Source organism: Garra rufa, chromosome 10 (assembly GCF_049309525.1).
Source record: "Garra rufa chromosome 10, GarRuf1.0, whole genome shotgun sequence".
NCBI lineage: Eukaryota > Metazoa > Chordata > Actinopteri > Cypriniformes > Cyprinidae > Garra > Garra rufa.
Window position 1 is genome coordinate 9,694,943 of NC_133370.1, and position 21,574 is coordinate 9,716,516.

General features: G+C 33.6%; 1 protein-coding gene across 9 annotated transcripts in view; it reads left to right on the plus strand.

The window, feature by feature from the left end:
- Positions 1–21,251, plus strand: part of pfkpb (phosphofructokinase, platelet b) — a 29,455-nt gene extending 8,204 nt beyond the window's left edge. For 2 of the 9 annotated variants that reach the window (XM_073849192.1, XM_073849190.1), the window contains exons 9-23: positions 1,770–1,862; positions 1,948–2,073; positions 2,928–2,992; positions 3,129–3,198; positions 3,320–3,346; positions 3,848–3,994; positions 6,428–6,498; positions 6,602–6,689; positions 7,633–7,785; positions 14,521–14,685; positions 17,171–17,232; positions 17,320–17,431; positions 17,528–17,627; positions 18,752–18,857; positions 20,611–21,251. In XM_073849192.1, coding sequence (XP_073705293.1) covers positions 1,770–1,862; positions 1,948–2,073; positions 2,928–2,992; positions 3,129–3,198; positions 3,320–3,346; positions 3,848–3,994; positions 6,428–6,498; positions 6,602–6,689; positions 7,633–7,785; positions 14,521–14,685; positions 17,171–17,232; positions 17,320–17,431; positions 17,528–17,627; positions 18,752–18,857; positions 20,611–20,758 — 1,533 coding nt within the window. In that variant the 3' untranslated portion in view covers positions 20,759–21,251. Of the gene's footprint in view, positions 1–1,769; positions 1,863–1,947; positions 2,074–2,927; positions 2,993–3,128; positions 3,199–3,319; positions 3,347–3,847; positions 3,995–6,427; positions 6,499–6,601; positions 6,690–7,632; positions 7,786–11,638; positions 11,792–14,520; positions 14,686–17,170; positions 17,233–17,319; positions 17,432–17,527; positions 17,628–18,751; positions 18,858–20,610 lie in introns of all 9 variants that reach the window. The other 7 variants (XM_073849198.1, XM_073849195.1, XM_073849196.1 and 4 more) reach the window with 5 other exon arrangements.
- The last annotated feature ends 323 nt before the right edge of the window (positions 21,252–21,574 follow it).

Consider the following 21,574-nt stretch of genomic DNA (forward strand, 5'->3'; position numbering starts at 1 on the left):
TCTGCAGGATCAATAGACAGTAAAAACTCAAATAATGATGCTGATAATTCAGCTTTGCATCATAGGAATAAATTACATTTTAAAATATGTTAAGACAGAAAGCAGTTATTTTAAACTGCAATAATATTTTACAATATTACTGCTTTTACAGTATTTTTAATCAAATAAATGCAGCCTTGGTGAGCATCAGTGATGCGCGGGTCAATGTATAAACAAGCCGAACCCGACTGACGTTTTCAACTAACCCGCTTGCAACTCGGACCGCAAAAAAAAAAAAAAAGAAAATTTTGTACCCGACCAGCTTCCTGACCCGCATGTTTAATATTTGCGACTGACAGCAGCGATTAAATGCGGCTATATGCGGTGGAGATGCGTTCACTGTCAAACATCATTCGGCATTAATTAGGTCATTTTGTCAAAAGAAATGTTCTTGATTACAAGAAAAATACAGATTGTTCTTGTTGTGATTTATTTTGTCTTTCCTTTATACAGATTTAAATAGTTTCGTTTTCGAAGTAAATTATGTCAGTGATTCTCCGATGTTAAATATGATCAAGAATTATTTTATTTCGATCTGCAGTGTAATAAAAGTTAAGAAAAAGATTAGCCTATAGCCCTAAATATATAGACTACAAGCTAATTCCTTTTTACTTAACTTTTAACTTCTTCTAAAAATTATCAAGAATATTAAATCAACTTAATAGGCTAGGTTAACGAATTTTCTTATACAAACATAACGAATGCACTTCAAAACGAACTTTTCATATATAAATTCAGGAATCACGAATATGACAAAATAATATTAGGCCTATTTTATATATATGAATTGTATAGCTATAATAGTTGTATTAAATGAATAAGGAAATTATAGTGCCTTGAATTTATTAAGTAATGTTTATGTTTCGCTCTCTGGAAATATAAAGAAAAAATACCATTTTTTACTTGGGATTCGTTTTTAATCCCTGGTTTTAAACAAGCCTATACAATAATTTATATATTATTGCTTGAATAAACGTTTACAAATAGTGCTAGAAATTTTATAATTAAGGAAATTAAACAGACCATTTGAAAAGACATAGTGAAATGTGTCTAATAATTCCAAAAAGAAAGAGAAGCATTGGACATAATCAAAATATTCGAGACATTTATTAGGAATACCATTTTCTTAACAATTAAGATGCTGCATGTGTTTATCCAGTCTAATCGAAGTGTGCGTCTCTCCCCCGACTTTCCCAACAAAAATCCCACCCCCTCTCAGAAAATACATAAAGCTGACATTACTGAGCTATATGAGTTTAAAAGTAGCCTATTAAAATGGTACAATGGCATTGCTCAGTTCAACGTGTTGGAAAATCGGGCATTTTGTCCCGCGTCAGCATTTATTCAACAGTTAATAACGCTCAACGTTCAAAAGGTAAATATTATTCAGCCAATAAAATGTAGGTCTATGTATTTCATAGAAAATTGTGTCTAGTACTATATAAATTACAAAGGTTTAATTAGCATCTTTATTTCAAACGACCCGACCGACCGCGACCCGAATATCATTACAAATATTTTTGGCACCGCAGGCACCCGCTCATTTTGGATCAACCCGCACATCACTGGTGAGCATGAGTGACTTAAAACTTTTAAAACCAACCGTAAACATTTAAACGGTAGTGTATATCCACCATAAAACTTTTAATTCCCCTATCTTGCTGGATCTGTTTGAGAAACATCTGTATTTGATTTAAAAGTTAAGATTGTGTGTTGAATCTTTTCTGCAGCTGGTGGTGCGCTGTTTGGGGTTTGACACACGGGTCACCATTCTGGGTCACGTCCAGAGAGGAGGAACACCCTCCGCCTTTGATCGGATTTTGGTATGGTCTTGACTGAATAAATCCCAACTGTAACATGGTGTATTCAGTCTCTTTAGATCTCCGTCTCTTCCCCTCTCCTCCATAGGCGAGTCGTATGGGAGTGGAAGCCGTTTTGGCCCTTTTAGAAGCGTCTCCTGGTACTCCAGCTTGTGTGGTGTCTCTTTGTGGGAACCAGGCTGTCAAGGTTCCTCTGATGGAGTGCGTTCAGATGGTGAGAAAGTAACTAATGACGAGTCTTTTGGGTTTTAAAGTTTATAGTGAACTTAAATCTGGGAGCCTGGCCTAGTGGTTAGCTCACATGAGTTCCTGTTTCCTGTCATCTTTTAACATCTGTATTAGAAAAGGTTAGAGGTTAGAAGCCCAAAGATAAATAAAAAAAAAATAGAAAAACTTAAGTGTATTTTTATTTCAAAGAATTGTCCTAAAGCAATGTTTTCCCATACACTATATGTATAAATAAATATACTAAATGTCTAAATCAGGCCCATCCATGTTTTCTCACTGAGGACATCTCAAGGACTCATATGCAACTATTACAAAAGGTTCAAACACTCACTGATGCTTCAGAAGGAAACACAATGCATTAAGAGCTGGGGGGGTGAAAACTTTTGAATATAATGAAGATGTGTACATTTTTCCTATTTTGCCTAAATATCATATTATTATTTTTTTCATTTAGTACTGCCTTTTAGAATCTACAGAAGATACTTACATGTTTTCCAAAAGACAAAATAAGTAAAATTGCCCTGGATTTTCAAATTCAAAAAGTTTTAACCCCCTGACTCTTAATGCATTGTGTTTCCTTCTGGAGCATCAGTGAGCATTTAACCCTTCTGTAATAGTTGCATTTGAGTCCCTCAGTTGTCCTCAGTGTGAAAAGATGGACCTTATAATCATACAGTCATTGTTGGAAAGGGTCCAAATAAACAAAAATGCTGAAAAGAACACAGTATTAAGAATCAAGTGTATGGAAACTTTTGAACTGAGTCATTTTTATAAATTCGAATATTATATATGTAACTGTCTTTTCTGGGTTTTTCAGCCTGTTTGTTTGTTGTATTTCAGACACAGGAGGTCCAGAAGGCCATGGATGAAAAGCGATTTGAAGAAGCTGTAAAGCTGCGTGGCAGGTACACCACAAAAAGCATAATTTTTCCAAGCAGATGTCAAAAGTAAAACTGTCCGTCTCAGTTTCTGCACTTTTACCTAACAGAAAATGTCTGAATGAATTTTAGAACCGTTTTCGTTTTTCTTTGTCAATTTTAGAAGTTTCGAAAACAACCTGAACACTTACAAACTCCTGTCTCATCGCAAAATGGACGCTGAACTTCCAAATGTAAGTGATAATGACTTAATATTATTTATAATATTGTGTATAACATATCTGCTCTGATTGAACCTATTTCTGTGACACTCACAGCTCAAAATGTTTATTTATTTTCTTTTGCGGGGATGAGGATGGAACACAGGAAGGCCGTTGTCGTGTATGTACATAGAATATAGAAATAGAATAGAGGAAAGAAGAATCAAATAGTGCAATGCTTTTCTTTTTCTTTTTTTTACCTAATTGGGGTTCCTGAAGTTCCTTTACCTATTTAATTTTCTAATAAGCATTGGATTGATTTGTTCAAGATACTAAAAATATTCCCCCACTACTTTCAATAGTTTGATTTCAGTTAAAGGATTTTTGTGCATTTTTTGAATGAAAGATTTGAATATAGGGAGACTGAATCATGCACATAGTCATGGCGCTTTTAAAAGTAATTTACTCACAAACACACAAATGCAGCTTAATCCAGGATTTAGTTCTGTGTTTCTGTTGTGTAGCAGATTAGACTTCTGCTTTATAAACATTTGCATGTCTGCTTTGTGGTCATGTGACTCATTTTGAGAATCAGGCCTGAATTCATGAATGAGAGGATTCAGTCAGAGGATTGTATGTTAGCTGTTTATGTTGTGCGATAATGCTCTTTTCTCTTTTCTAGAGCTCATTTAATGTGGCTGTGTTGAATGTTGGCGCTCCTGCAGCTGGCATGAATGCAGCCGTGCGTTCGGCCGTCAGGGTTGGGATTACCGAGGGCCACACTATGTTTGCTGTTAGTGACGGATTTGAGGGCTTCTATAAGGGACAGGTAATGCGACTCAAACTATTAAACCGTTATGTTTAATTGGTGTTTTGTTAAATGAGAAGTTCATTACAGATAATGTACTCACCCCTTTGTCATCCAAGATGTTCAAGTCTTTCGTTCTTCAGTCATAAAAAAATTGTTTTCTGAGGAAAACCTTTTAGTGTTTTTCTCCATATAGTGGACTTCTATGGTGGCCCCGAGTTTGAACTTCCAAAATGCAGTTTAAATCCAGCTTTTAAAATTATTTTTTTAAGTTGATGGAAAAAATGAGATGAGAGTTTGTTCGACCTACCCTAACTGTTTTGAACCAGATATGCACAGACTACTCATGCACATTGCAGAGAGAAACAAGACATGCATTTGAGGTTAAAAAGTATATAAATTGTAATTGAAAATAACAGATTGTTTCACTAGTTTTTGCTCGGCTGGGATCATTTACAGCTGCATTTGGGATTGTCTGAAGCTGCATTTTGGAAGTTCAAATTCAGAGCACAATATAAGTCCACTATATAGAGAAAAATCCTGAAATGTTTTCCTCAATAAAACATTTCTTTACGACTGAAGAAAGAAAGACATGAACATCTTGAATGACAAAAGGGTGAATATTATATCTTTCCAAATGCTTTTTATGTAGATGTCTAGTAGTTTTACTCTTCTCCCAGACAGAGACTTTTCATTTTAGATCAGGAAAAACCATTATGAAAATATTATACTTTTTTTTTTGAGGTATGATAATCCAAAGAGTGAAATAATTCCAAACTATTTCAAAAGGTATTGTCTGATTTACTTTATTTATTTATTTTATTTTATTTTATTTTTTACACATTTTACACAACGCTTAATTTTCTTTTTAGAAATTTTTTTATAAAAAAATTTAGGAGCACAGTCAAAATTTCAGGAGCACCTTCCAATCAATAATCAAAAAATCTGATAAATAATTTGCCTTCCCATTACAAGTTGATATTTGACTCCTTAAAGTGATTTAAAGGGGAATTTTTGTTTTTACCTTTGTAATGGCATTTTTGGCAACTATATTAAAAGTGTGTCATCTTTCAATACATTTTTTTCAGCTTTGTGGCTTGTAGGTCTATTTTCATATGTTAAATGAGGCTCAAGAGGTGGCACGAGTGCAGTCAAATTCATAAATTCATGCTGAGATTAATGTTTTAAACATACAATTTTGAATACAGAAATATTAAAAGATTTAAATAACTGAAAAGATACTTTAAAAATGAAACTAAATCTGCCAGTAGGTGGCAGCAAGTCACTGATTTAATATTGAATCATATCATTCATTTGATTTGTTCGAACGGCTGATTCATTCAGGAATAAAGCAAGTGACTATCTTTATAAATAGGAAATTGACTCATTGATTTGCTAGATTTGTTTAAAAACGTACGTTCATTCATAAACTAAACAGCTGTGTTTGAATGGAGATGCGCAGCAGCTCACTTATGACTTGTTTCAAACTATTTTTGACGATGAAATAGAGCAAAATCAGGCAATAGTGTTATAGTCAGACAATGTAAATTACTTATCAACTTATATTTTATTTGACTGTTGTATTAAATCTCATTTACAAACCTGAAAAATCATTAAAAGCTGTCACTCATCTTAGTTCATTGCGATCTCACAAAGTTCCATTATAATCAACGAAGCTCTCTATACTGCACACAGTCAATCTCTTATTTAAACTCTCTCTACACTTTGTTTATGAAAGGATTTATGAGATATGTCTGCGATACATCAACTCAACATTGCAAAAATACGTAGAAACCTTTTAAAGCAAACACAAATATGCTGATCAGGTCAGTCGCACATGGTGCTCCTAAATAAATATAGTCGCAAACAGTAGTTTTCAGTCACATTTGCAAATGCATAATCTATAATCTGCATAATCAAAAACCAATGTAAATGAAGTTGCAATTCAGTTTTGTCAAATTATACAAAAAGTGTTCAAATATAATGTGTATTTTGTGAAATTAGTCCTAGCAAGACTAAGAATTTGATGGCAACCTAGTCTGCGAAACAAAGTCTGCACATGGACGTGTGCGTGTAAATCGTTGCTTTCCCAAATAAGATAAAGAGTTATGATTACAGTAAGCCCATTATTCCATCCCACAATCCCCTGCTGCATTGCGCTTAGTGCCATAATTAACCTAGTGTAGCATTACAGATCTATTCCATGCTACTTGTCTCTTTCAGAGGAAATGCTGCTAATAGTCATAAAGCATTCAAATGCATGTTTAATGCTTATTTTTGCTTATTTGGACAATTATAATCGGTGCCTCCAGCACTGTCACAAAGTTTCTTTGTTGATTTCTGTCACAGATACAAAGATATAAGATAGAGATACAGAGGTGTAAACTCAAAGCAGATGTCCATCCCATACAGTATGTCTTTCTTCTTTTGATTGTTTAATGCTTTCTTTCTCAGATAAAAGAGATCAAGTGGGGTGATGTTGGGGGCTGGACAGGCCAGGGCGGCTCCCTGCTAGGAACAAAAAGGTAAGATTATATTTCTAATAGCCTTTTGTCAATACAAAGACACTGATATGCTTGTTTGCCAATGAACAGGATGCTTTTTGATGTCCTGAAATACAATTTTCAGAACTCTCCCAGCAAAGCATGTTGATAAAATTGCAGAGCAGATGAGGATTCACAACATCCACGCTTTACTGGTTATTGGAGGATTTGAGGTATGCAATGTAACATTTACAGTATCTACATACAAATGTGCTTTATAATACATTTTTGCACATATTTTGTTGCATATCAGGCAGTAAAATAAGATTTTGATTTTATGACATTGACATTTCTACTAAAAACTAAGTAGAGCCAACTCCTTTCCCCAGTATTTTTATTAGGATCACATTGTGTTTCTATTTTGTCTGTAAATTAATATATCACTGTTTAATCATATTGATTATATAAAATGATTATTTACAGGTGAAAACAACAATGTAAGAAAATAACTCTTCATATAATAATTATGAGACACAACATAACATTGTTTTAGATTATCACATTATTTTGACAATATCTAACAGTATACAAATAGGTAAAAAACTTTACAACATACACTACTATTCAAACATTTGGGGTCAGTAAAGTTTTTTTTTTTTTGCAGAAATTAATACTTTTATTTGGTGAGAGTACATTAAATTGATCATAAGTGACAGTAAATACCTTAATAATGTTACAAAGATATAAACTAAATAACTTATAATGTATCGCGATTTCCACAAAAATATAAAACAGCACAATATTTTTCAACATTGATATTAATAATAAAAAAAAATGTTGAGCACAAAATCAAGTCATACGTAGCATGGGTTAAGCTTTTATGCCAAAAATCCTTAGGATATTAAATAAAAATGTGCATCTTCTATCGTAAATATATCAAAACATTAACCTTGACTGGTTTTGTGGTCCAAGTTCACATATTTTGATTAAATGAATGCATGCTTAGTGAGCATAAAAAAACAAAAATATTTTTACAGACCCCAAACGTTTGAACTCTACTGTAAAAGCCTTTGCACACACAATGTAAAAAGTGGGCATGGCTCTCTGCCTCCTCCCCATTCTTAATATTACCCATAATTCTGGCCAGTGACCGATAAGTCCTTGCTCTGACCGCAGGCATATTTGGGGCTGTTGGAGCTGCAAGCAGCTCGTTCCAAACACGCAGAGCTTTGTGTTCCAATGGTGATGGTCCCGGCCACTGTGTCCAACAATATCCCCGGCTCAGACCTGAGTATCGGGGCAGACACGGCCCTCAACGCCATCACGGACGTAAGACGGCACACACTCCTGTCAGAGAGTGTGTGTTTGTGTGGGGTGGTGGGCATGTGTATCTGTTTGTCAAGAGCAATGTCCTGTCAGTGAGATATGCTGAAAGGTCAGAGCTGACGATGGCCAACCTCCCTGTCAGGAAACACACAGGTCAAACTAAAATAGCTTTACTTAAAGGTTAAACAACATTTTCTGGGTTGTAGCATAAGAGTCAACCTTAGGTAAATTTGTTTTTTAGACACACTGCGAAGCATAGAAATTGTAGTAGAGCGATGTTTAGTGGAATGAGGTAGATTTCTATTTGCTTGGTTGAGGTAGAGCTGCAATTTTTAGCTGAAGTAGAGCTGCATTTGGAAAGTGAGACAGAACTGTTTAACTAGTCAACAGCTAAACTTATGCTTGGTAAGATTATGCAGTGTTAGGTATGTTTACATGTACAGTTATAATGTAGTCTTTGTAATCTCTCTGACTAAGCATATACACTCTCAAAATTAAAGGTTCTTTATTGGCATCATAAAGCTTTTCTATTAAACTGAAGGTTCTTTATAGTGGAAAAAGTTCTTTAGATTTTTTTAAATGTTCTTCACACTAAGAAAAAAAATGATCATTTCTTTGGGAAACTCAAAAGGGTTTTCAAAAACCACATTTTGAAGCCAACAAATATGTTGTTAGGATAAAAAAGGTTTAAAAATTAAATTTTTGCCTCAGTGGTCTAACAGATCTTGTCAGTGTCAAAATAATTGAGATAGGCATTCAAATCAAGAAAGGCAGGACAATGCTTCAATTTTAATATTTAAAGGGATTGCTCACCCAAAAATGAAATTTCTTTTATTAGTTACTTACCCTCATGTCGGTCCAAACCTGTAAGGTCTTCGTTCATCTTCGTAACACAAATCAAAATATTTTTGATGAAATCCGAGAAATTTCGGACCCGACATAGACAGCATTGTAACTACCACGTTCAAAGGCCAGAATGGTAATATAGACTAAGGACATTGTTAAAATAGTCCATGTGACAACAGTGGTTCAATGGTAATTTTATGAAGCTACGACAATACTTTTTATGTGCGAAGAAAAAAAAAAAACAGGTTTATTTAACAATTTCTTCTCTTCTGTGTCAGGTTTTGGCATGATTTTCGTGAGACTACTACAACACATTAATATTTAACAGCAGTGCAATGAAAGAGTGTGCTAAAAGAAGCAAAATATTTAATATTTGACAGCAAAATTATCCAATAATAACAATAGACATTAGTATCCAATGATCCAAAATACTTAACCTTTTCTTCATATTTCTTGCGCTAATATTTACATCCCACTTTCAGAATCTGCAAAATGTTAATTATTTTACCAAAATAAGAGGGATCATACAAAATGTTTATTGTTTATTTAGTACTGACCTAAATAATATATTTCACATAAAAAAATGTTTACATAAAGTCCACAAGAGAAAATAATAGTTGCATTTTTAAAACTTTTAAACAAAAAGGACGTGTACATTTTTCTTATTTTGCCTACATATAATTTCTATATATGTGTGTGTATATATATATATAGTCCCTCAGTTGTCCTCAGTGTGAAAAGGTGGATCTCAAAATCATACAGTCATTGTTCGAAAAGGATTCAAATACACAAAAATGCTGAAAAACCAAAGAATTTGTGAGACCTGAAGGATTTTTCTGAAGAACAGCAGGCAGTTTAACTGTTCCGGACAACCAAGGAACTCATGAACAACTATCACTAAAAAAAAAAACAGCTGTGGATCATTCAGATAAGAACACAGTATTAAGAATCAAAGGCATGTAAGCTTTTTAAACAGGGTCATTTTAGCTATTATTTTCTCTTGTGGACTATATGTAAACCTAAATAAAAGCACGGATTTTGGTAAATTAATTAATATTTTGCAGATTCTTAAAGGGGGATGTAAACTTTTAACTGTAACTGTAAATAAAAAAGATTACTTATTTGGTTTGTCCACCCCAATATTCAAGACATGGTTATGGACAGTATTGGGATAGTTCTTTTTCAGATCATGCACACAACTTTGAGGATAACTGTAGTCCAATTAACATGCATATATACTGTAAAAATATTTGAAAACGACTTTTTAAACAAATTTCTTTTGCCCATTTGAAATGTAAATATTAAAGTGCATGTAAACATACTTGCTGTTTAGTAGGTTGACTCGCATCTCTATAAGTGGAGTTTTGCATTGTAGTATGAAGTAGAGCTGCATTAGGTAGGACAAGATGTGTGTGTGTGATGGTGAGGTTGGTGATCACTGCAGCCTGACTGGTTCAGTGTGTCTGGAAACGAACGCATGTGGTCACACAGCACAACCTGTTGCCCAGTCTCACACCTGACACTATAAATGTGTGTTTGCAGCTTTTGTGTGTGTTTACATCGTAGGCCTGGTCCAACACAAGGTGTCTATCATGTTGAGATTTTCAAACTGCAACATATAATTGCAATTTATGTTTGATTATAGTGCATGTGATGCAAAAACAGTATCTTTTAATTTCTACAATTATATGAATTTATTATAAATCTTTTACCTTTGAGCTCAGTTCTGCTTATTTCAAATTTATATATATATATATATATATATATTTGGGTCAAAGACGAAAAAGGATTTAAGCATAAAAACAACAAGTGTAATACTGCTTTAAATTGTTGCAAAAAAAAATTCAAAAGTTTTCTGTTTAATTTAATTGCATTTTTGTTTTTCTGAGCAAAAATGCAAATTTCTGAGTTTTCCCCTAATTTACAGAAGACACCCACTAAAATGTTATTCAGTGTAACAATCTTGTCAGGTTTTTTTTTTTATTTTTTTTTTACAAAAATCTATTTATGAAATATTAAAAGACTAATTGCTTTCACCCCAAATACTAATTAGTTGTAATTCTACATTTTTAATTTTGCCACTATCCTAGTTTTTGCTCATTTGTCAGCAAGAATTTTTTACTCATTTAAAACACAATTTATTATGCTCCTTTATTATTTTACATATTTTAATATGCACAAGTCTGAATAAGCATGTTGTTTGCATTTTTACATAAATATCGTTACACTGAATGACAATGTAACATTATTTCAAACAAATTTTGACATTTTATTTTCCAAAAAATGTATTTGAAAACTTACATTAATGTGCTTTCTATCGAATCACTTTTGTAAATTTCTTTTGACATGGACATCTTAACGTCTTTGACCCATTTATATTAAAGAGCATTGGGAATTGAGTTCAAAAGTATTTGACAGTAATTTGGTGGCTGACAATCAACATACCATTTTATGATGTTGTGGATAAACCTTTAATTTTGTGGATTTCAGCAGTAATAAATAATTACATGCTTTAGTTGTTATCATTACTGATGCTCAATAACATTTTAATTTAATGTCTACAGACAGCACTTGTTGATATCTTGCACTAATGTTTCAGTTAAAATGCATGCAACATATTCTGTCCGTAGACACTGAGTTGTTAACAAATCAAATCAAATTTAAGCTCAACTAACTGCATGCTGTTTTGGGCCAGGCCTGAAGTCTTGTGTGTGTCTACCTGCATGTGTGTGTTTTAATGTGCTGCTTAGGGTCTGGTTGTGCCGGTGTGTTCAGTCGTTACACTTTTCAGTTGGTTAGACTTTATGCTATCAAAACCACTTGCCTCAGTCGCCATTTAGCCAATGCCATGCCCACATCACGAGTTGGAGCTCCGTCTGGTGGTCAACCGTATGTTCGATCTAGTCATCTTGAGCAGACTTTTCGAAAGGACAGCGTATTCCGTCCTGTTTAGTGTACACTAGTAAGAGCGTAAGTGAGCAGTCGTCCTAACGCATGTGCACCGCTGCAGGCCTTTGAGAGTTTGCTGCAGCTGGTCGATGCCCGCAGCAGGTATGAGGAGTTCTGCGTGCCCATGTGCATGCTGCCCGCAACCATCAGTAATAATGTGTCCGGCACTGACCTCAGCATTGGCGCTGACACTTCACTCAATGCCATAGTGGAGGTAAGACGCACCACCCTCAGCCGGAATGACTAGATGTTATGATAGCGATCAGCACAGCGTAGATTGAACGAGAATTTTTCAGATTGTATCTTTTGAAGTCATTTTTGGGTAAACTTTGTTGAAAATGTACTCACCCTCAAGCCATCCAATATGTAGATGAGTTTGTTTCTTCATCAGAACATCACTTACTTACCAATGGATCCTCTGTGGTGAATGGGTGCCGTCAGAATGAGAGTCCAAACGGCTGATAAAAACATCACAATAATCAACAAGTATCTGCTGTCTATCAATTGCCGTCTTGCAAAGTGAAAAGCTGCATGTTTTTAATAAATAAATGCATTAAGACAACTTAAAACCATTGGTTCAGACTAAAATATGAGTCCTCTATCTAAAATATTGCTTTCTCCAGTGAAAAAGTCATCTTGTCTGAATCAGGAGAGAAATACACAGATCAAGCACTATTTGCATCTGACAATCTGCTGATTTTTGCTTCACAAGTTGTTAGCTGATGGACTGGGGTTGTGTGGATTACTTGTTGATTATTGTAATGTTTTTATCAGCTGTTTGGAATTTCATTTTGACGGCACCCATTCACTGCAAAGGAATCATTGGTGATGCAATGCTACATTTTTCCAAATCTGTTCTGAATCTGATGAAGAAATGTATTTAACATGTTGAATGAATGAATTTAGGGTAAGTGCATTTTCAGCCAGTTTTAATTTGAGACTGATACAATATTAAGTTTATACTGACACCTAGTGGTGTGGGTTGACACCAATCACACACAAATATCAAATATTGCTTATCAGTACCATAACTTCCCCATTTCAGAGGCATATTTGACATGCATAATTTATTCCAAGAGGAAGTATACAGTGTTAGGGGATTTACCATGCTCGAGAGTAGTTTTGTGGCTGTCGTGTGATCTGCTTTTAGATACAATAAAATTCTTAATGTCACTTTAAATGTATTTGTCAAACGTAATTTTTAATTCTTAAAGGAACCGTATGTAGGATTGTGGCCAAAACTGGTACTGCAATCACTTTCAAAATACTGTAGAACGATGTATCCCCTCCCGCTCCCCCCCTGACTCGAGGTTGCCAGCTAAGCTGCAGGAGTAGGCTGCTAAGGAGCTTCCAACGGCAAGTGATGAGTCCTACACAGTAATTTGTTTTTCTTCTGTTAATTATGCTTATGCTTCACGAGAGATATTTTGCGAAGTAATTATGTATCGCAGAAATTTACAGATGGCGATTAGCCAAATATTTCGTAAAGATGTACTGTAATACCACATTTCAGTCGGAACATAGGTTGTTTTCATACCCTGCAAGTGGTGCGATATAAAGCTTTTTATGAACGCATTTAGCACGGCCGACCGCGGGAAATCCACTGTGTACGGAAGCAAAGTTAGCCAAACATAGATGAATCTAACCTGTCCAGGAGAAAACTACCAACGATGGCGTCTGTCTTCAAATTCTTCTCCGTTTTCAGCCGTCTCCGTCTTTCAAAGGCATCTCCTATACAAATCCTTGTTTTATTTCGGACTTTGTCACGACGTATTTCGGATTCATAATGAGGTCTTTTACGTTTCGTAACGTTATACATGTTTTATCCGACACGCTCGTATAGCCGCAGCTGTAACAGAGCTGGCAACCCGGATCAAGAAACTCTACTGATTTCGTGATTGGTAGATAGCTGGAGGGTGGAGCCTCAGACCAAAACACAAAATGACAACAATAACATCAGTTGTGGGCTGCAACTCTCACATTTAAATGACAATATCCTGGCCGGACCACTGTTGTCAGTGATATAAGTATTTGAAATGAACATGATTTCTTAATGTCTAGTGACATGTCAGGGCCATTTTATGATTAACTGACATAAATTTCTTACATACAGTTCCTTTAATATGTAAATACATCAATACTACTTGGTGCACCTTTACATTTTTACAGTTATACTTTGGAGTTATGAGAAATGCATACAGAATGTTTTTCCAGGTTACTTTTATTTTTTTCTGTCCTTTAGATGCAAGTTACATTATCTGAGGTTATATATAACATACCAAACCATGTGTCCACTGCACTACAGGAAAAGATTTATATGCTGATCTTAAACGGTTGTATATTTTCCTAAGTTGTACAGCAAACGTTTATCATCCCAAAAAAAGGAACTGCACCTAAACACTTACATAGTTGAAACCACATGCATGTTCTCTGTTGTTGTGAACTATGTAGTGCCTTGTGCTTGCATGTTATGGCTTGTGCACAGGTCCAAAATTAACACTCAACAAGTGCCAAATATGAGTAAAAACTGCAACATTATACATGGTGTACCTGCTGTAGTCAATGTGCATAATTAAAAAACTGAACTGTAATAAAGCACATCATCCATGACGTTTGTGATTACAAACTTCAGAATCATTAAATTGTCACAGGGACAAAAATAAAAATCCAGTTGAAATATTATTTGATATATTTAATACATTATGTATAGGCCATTATTAAATATCATTGAAAATATGTATTTTCAATAAATGTTTTAAAACTTTCTCTATTTACCCACCATTGGCCAGTTAATTTTGGACCATGCTTTATGCTTGTTATACTTGTGTAATGTCCTGTATGTCTGAGACTTTATGGTTGTGTCAGAACTGTTCTGACTTGTGCATGAGTGTTTCATAATAACAAATATGTTTCAATCTTTAACTATCATAATGTGTGTGTCAGACGTGTGATCGTATAAAGCAGTCGGCCAGCGGGACCAAGCGCCGTGTGTTCATCATTGAGACTATGGGTGGTTACTGTGGTTATCTGGCAACGGTGGGTGGGCTGGCGGCCGGAGCGGATGCAGCCTACATCTATGAAGAGCCGTTTGACATCCGAGACCTACAGGTGAGAGACATTGTACTTTACTATATATATACACCTGCAGTGTAATTATAGAAGCCAGTTTTTGCCACTGAATAAAGAATAAAAAAATGTTATTGCAACTTTTTATATCACAATTCTGACTTTTTTTCTTAGAGTTGTTGCAATTGCAAGTTATAAAATCATAATTGCGAGATATGAACTTGCTTTTCTGATTTTTCTCAGAATTGTGATATAAACTCACAGTTGTAAGTTATAAAGTCAGAACTGCAGGATATAAACTTGCAATTCTGAGAAATGGAAGTTGAACCCAAAATTGTGAGAAATAATTGCAGCATTGTAAGAGAACTTCCAATTCTGACTTTGAGTTTGTATCTCACAATTTTTTTTAACTTTTATATCTTGCAATTCTGCCTTTTTTTTTCTGAGAATTGTGAGACAAACTCAAAATTGTTATAAATAAATAATAAAATAATATAAAATTCTGACTCTCATAATTGCATGTTATTAAGTCAGAATTGCGAGATATGAACAAAAGGAAAAAAGTCCGAATTGAGTTTATATCTCGCAATTCTGACTTTATTTTTCAGAATTGTAAGTTTGTCAGCATTGCGAGTTATAAAGTCAGAATTCAGAGAAATAAAGTTTATCACACAATTCTGACTTAATTTCTCAGAATTGCGAGTTTATTTCTCACAATTCTTACTTTATAACTCGCAATTACGAATTTATGTCTCACAATTCTGAGAAGCAAAGTCAGAAGAGCGAAATGTAAACTTGCAATTGCGATTAAGTCATAATTGTGAGATAAAAAGGCAATTACCTTTTTTATTTTTTATTCAGTGGTATAAACAGGCTTCTATAGGAACTGTGTGGAATGGACAAGGTTGTTGACTATAGCTCTGTGCTACCGAATATAGCTCTGGATTTATATATAGATTCATCTTGCGACCTAGATTGGCAAACACATCACTAACAAAAAAAAAGGACCAAACCTACAACTTTTTTAGACACATACCAAGATATTCTATGAACAAAGTACCTTGGAGTGCCATAAATATGGTGAATATGAATATAGTAATCATTCAGTACTACAGCATAAATATCAGTGTATCATAACCATCACTTTTCTCTCTTTTTCTTCTTTGGTGACAGTGTTGTTTTCGTCAACGATGACAATGACGAAATAATTTCGTTGACGCCACTTTTTTTCATGATGATAACGAGACGATGACGAGATAAAACTGGCTCGTTGATGACTAAAACATGACGAGACGTGTGTGAGTTTTCGTTGACGAGACGAGAATAGACAAAAGTGTTAGTGGGTGGTCCGTCAGACGATTAAAATGCATGACATTTCCACTTATTGTGCATGCCAATTAAAACTTAAAAAGTATCTGACGCTATGGCAAGCTGTTTTAGCATTAAATACTCTTTGCTTTACTAGTATGGCAAGCCGTTTTAGCATTCCATCCTTTTTTGTCTTTTATGTTCTAAAACATTCCTTCATTATTGTAATTATTGGTGAAAATAGTCGATCCGGAAGCTCACATTGTGTTGAACTATAGATCTGCTATTTTCAGAACTTATAAGTGACACTACCCAACAGCAAAATACTTACTGACCTACATTAATTTGTTAAAAGACTACTTTTTTCCCTTTTTTTTGACTAAAACTAGACTAAAACCTTTTTGACTTTTCGTCGACTAAAACTAGACTAAAACCTTTTTGACTTTTCGTCGACTAAAATTGGAGTAAAACTATCACATATAGAAGTGACTAAAATTTGACTAAAACTAAGAAGCATTTTAGTCCAAAAGACTAAGACTAAGACTAAATCTAAGATGGTTGTCAAAAACAACACTGTTTGGTGACTGAAATTGTTAAATAATGTTTAAAATGTTTTTATTTTCTTCCTTACGTTATGTTTGAAATAATATAAAATCGTATTTTATGCTCACCATGTCTGTATTTATTTGGACAGTAAAAACAGTACAATTATGAAACATTATTACTATTTAAAATAACTGTTTAAACATATTTACATTTTTTATTTATTTATGTGATGCAAAGCATAATTTTCAGCATCATTACTCAAGCATTTCAGCACAATAACTTACTTTTTCAGAAATCATTTCATATTTTTGCCAATGTTGTAAACAGTTGTGCTGCTTTTTTTGTGAAAGCCATGATGCATCTTTCTCAAGATTCTTTGATCAATAGAAAGTTCAAAATTACATCATATCTTTTATAACATCTTTAGTCACTTTAGTAATCCATTATGAACAAACAGTAGCCAAAGCTGAATCAATTTTTCCAAATAGATGAAGGTCAAAGGTCAAGTCTGCCTCCTCCTGTCAGACACAGGCATTACAGTGTACCCTCTTTACGTCCTCTGTCTGCTCCGTCCCACACGCAGGCAGGAATATTTAGCAGTGTGTACTATTTAAGGAAAGAGAGAGAGAACGTCAGCGTCATGCTGAGTTTTTATGAGTGCTCTATTTTTCAGTCTAACGTCGAACATTTAACCGAGAAGATGAAGACCAGCATCCAGAGAGGTTTAGTGCTCAGGTATGATCTAGATGTCCTACAGACTCATTAATGTAGCTCTATATGTTTAGAAACAATGAGGTCTGATTGCAGGTGTGTGTTTTACAGGAATGAAAACTCCAGTGAGAACTACACCACTGACTTCATCTACCAGCTGTACAGTGAAGAGGGCAAAGGAGTCTTTGACTGCAGAAAGAACGTCCTGGGACACATGCAGCAGGTACAGACACACACACATAAGCAAACACACAAATACAAATGCAATTGTGTACATGGTCCGAATGTTTTTTATTTGCTTTGCGGTGATGTTTTGTAGGGAGGTGCTCCTTCCCCATTTGACAGGAACTTTGGCACCAAGATCGCAGCTAAAGCCATGCAGTGGATCTCCAAGAAGCTCAAAGAGTTTTACAGAGAAGGTAAAGATGCAGTAACTGATATTTGGTGCAAGAGCAAAGGGAAATGTACATATTTAACACTGCTGCAGGAAATTACATGTTGACAATCTGAGAACACACCAGATGCATTTATGTAATTCTGTAATTATACAGAATTATGTTGATTAACTAAGAGGATCATGTCATTTTAATGAGCAAAATGACATCATTTTAGTAAATCAGTGTGTTTGTCATACTGATGGGTTGCACAGATTTGGATGTAAATTTTAATAATATAATATAATATAATATAATATAATATATAAATCACTAAAATATAATAATAATAATAAAAAATATTTTATTTTATAATATTTTATTAATAATTGATTTTACTGTATTTTTGTTAGATATACAATATATATATATATATATATATATATATATATATATATATATATATATATATATACACATGCTACAAGTCAAAGATTTTTTAACAGTAAGATTTTTAATGTTTTTTTAAGAAGTCTATTCTGCTCACACATCCTGCATTTATTTGATCCAATGTTCAGCACAACTGTAAAACTTTGAAATATTTTACTATTTAAATATATTTTAATATATTTAAAATTTTATTTATTTCTTTGATCAAAGCTAAATTGTCAGCATCATTACTTCAGTATTCAGCATCACATGATCCTTCAGAAATCTTAAAAAAAAAGTTGTTGTTTTTTCAGGATTTTAAATTACATTTATATATTCAAATAGAAAACAGTTATTTTAAATAGTAAAAATATTTCACAATTTCACTGTTTTTGCTGTACTTTGGATCAAATAAAAGCAGGCTTTCTGAGCAGATGAGATGACTTTAAAAACATCACTTAATAAATAAAATAAGTTAATATTAATAATATATTTGTATTTTTTTTATAACAACTGTATACATTATATATAACAGTTAAGAAAAATGTATATAAATGTCATATTGTGTTTTGCTCTTTGTATTTTGCTTTCCTCGGTTGCCTCAGGTGAAGGTAAGTTATTTGTATCTCAGAATTATATTGTTTCAGTTCACTTATAGCACAGTGTTACTATGCTTATACGTTTGGTCATATTGAACTACTCATAGACTTTGTTCGATACCATATTTTTGTATTTTGTAGGACGTGTGTTTGCAAACACAGAGGACTCTGCATGTTTGTTGGGGATGCGGCGCAGGGCTCTGGTCTTCCAGCCCGTCATACAGCTGAAGGATGAGACTGATTTTGTGTAAGAACACACATGCATGCTAACAAACATGCTTCAAAAAAGCTGTTCCTCTGAAATCACCCATGAATATTAGTATTGTAATTTTTCAGTTGTACTGTAAAATTTCTTATTTTCTTAAATACTAATATATTTTGAAATACAACAATTTAAAAAAGTAAAATATTTCTTACTTTGTTTAATATTTGTAAGTATTAGTAGTATTAGTAATAGTAATGGTATCATCGCTAAATCACTATTAAATCACCATGAAATCATCACCATTAAATAAATAAATTTTTACATTTAAATTTTTTTTTTAAATAAATTATTATCACTAATAAAATCTCTATAAATACACTATAAATCTCTGTCAATATTATTAGGCCAAATTGTGCAGCCCTACAAACAAGCACAGGAAACTTGGGAGCATTAAAAAAAAATAGCAATCACAATTTTCATCATTAAAAGTAATAATAATAATAAAAGTGTAATGTAACTGTAATGTTGATAACTGTAAATCTTTGAGATCTGCACAAAGAAAAATTAATACTATATGAGTATGAGACATAATTAGGACTAACGTTTTAAGAACCTGTGGAAACTTTGCCTGTAAATAATATGTTAGGAATTTACGGGTGCTGTTCCTCAAGACAGGCCAAGTTACTAAACACTGAAAAGCCATAAACTTGCAAAAAGGATGATAATATATTATGTTAGTGCTTAATTTTAATAAATGCTCTGAGTGGACTTCAGAGGGAGTTTAGAGTTGTATGTACACTGCCGTTCAGAGAAGTTTGGGATCTTTTCTTTTCTTGGGATTTTTTTAAAGAAGTTTCTTATGCTCATGAAGGCTGTGTTCATTTGTTCAAAAATACAGAAATTTTTTAAATATTATTACGATGTAAAACAATGTTTTTCTATAATAATATACATTAAAATGTAATTTATGTCTGTAATTAAAGTTGACTTTTTAACATCATTACTCCAGTCTTCAGTGTCACATGATCCTTCAAAAATCATTCTAATATGCTAATTCTGTGATTTAATATCATTGCTGGAAACAGTTGTGCTGCTTAATATATATAATATATATATATATATATATATATATATATACACTTATTTGGAACCTGTGATACTGTGACACTACTAGTCTGTAAATTATTATTCTTTCTTTTTTTGAAAGAAAATAATACTTTTATTCACCAAGGATGTGTTAAATTAATAAAAAGTGATTGCATAGATTTACATTGTTAGGCAGTATTTATACTTTGAATAAATGCTGTTCTTTTCAACTTGTTATTCATCAAAGAATCCTGAAAAAAAGAATCACAAGTTCCCAAAAATATTTGGCAGCATAACTGTTTCCAACATTGATCATTCTTATAATAAATCAGCATAAAAGAATGATTTCTGAAGGATCATGTGACACTCAAGACTGGAGTAACAGCTGATGAAAATTAACCTTGAAACACAGGAATACATTTAATAAAATAAAAAAACATACATTTAATTTGTAATAACATTTTGTAATATTAGTTTTTTTCTGTATTTTTAATCAAATAAATGAAGCCTTGATGAGCATAAGAGACTTCTTTAAAAAACATTTCAAGTCTTACTGGTCCCAAACTTTTGGGCGGTAGCATATGTCTTAATAATAATAATAATCAAAAGAAAAAAAAATCCTGTTTTCCATTATATATTCCCTTTAAAACACATTTTAAAATGACAAAGACTCAGACTTTTACCTGATATTGTTCATTTTTATTTCCAGTCACAGGATCCCGAAAGAACAGTGGTGGCTCCGTCTGCGTCCGCTCATGAAGATTCTGGCCAAGTACAAAACCAGCTATGACGTGTCCGATTCGGGCCAGCTTGAACACATCGTCCGCCTGAGAGCTAAAGACATCTCTGCCATTTAAAAGCAGCAGCAGCAGCCGCATGTAAAAACCAAGTTGTCTTGCCCTGAACACATAATCATATCCAGTATACGTAAAGCAGTTCACATTAAACTGTAACCATAGACATACAGCCACCTGATCCTTCGATATAGTAGCTCAGTGTGTTGTGATTGGCAATCCATATGATCAAGCGATTAGCCAGTCATCCCTTTTAAATGGGGCCAAGTGGTATATTTTGTGAATATGCAAGATTTCCATATTTATATTTATTCTAATAGAGCTTATGTTCATTGACTATGGAGCTGTATGAATGCTCCACTGGCTTGTAATGATGTAATTTCACAACTGCACCTTGTTTTAGTTGAATTGGAGTCTGAAGGAGTCTTCCAAGCTGCTATTGTGTGTTGTTTGTTAGTGCAGGCACTTTGTACCAAAGCAGATGTTATGTTAGTGTGTATTTGTTATGATGTGTGTATATGCTACTAATGATGCATAAACTCCCTTTAGAATGTAACTAGTGTGGTTTGTCATTTTTTATTATTCATTATTAATTTATCAACCCCTGTTAAGGGGGTCATTGGATGCAAAACTCACTTTTACATGTTGTTTGAACATTAATGTGTGTTGGCAGTTTTTGTTCACAACCACCCTACAATAATAAAAATCTACTCAGTGGTATTTTTTTAATCTTTAAAAGTAATATCCTCTTTTAAAAAACAGGTCATTCTCAGCTTCTTGTCAGTGACGGCACACAGACAGAGGCCACTCCCACGATTGCTGATTGACATGAGCACCTTACCTTAGACCCGCCCTCACCGAGCTAAAAAAGTCAGACTC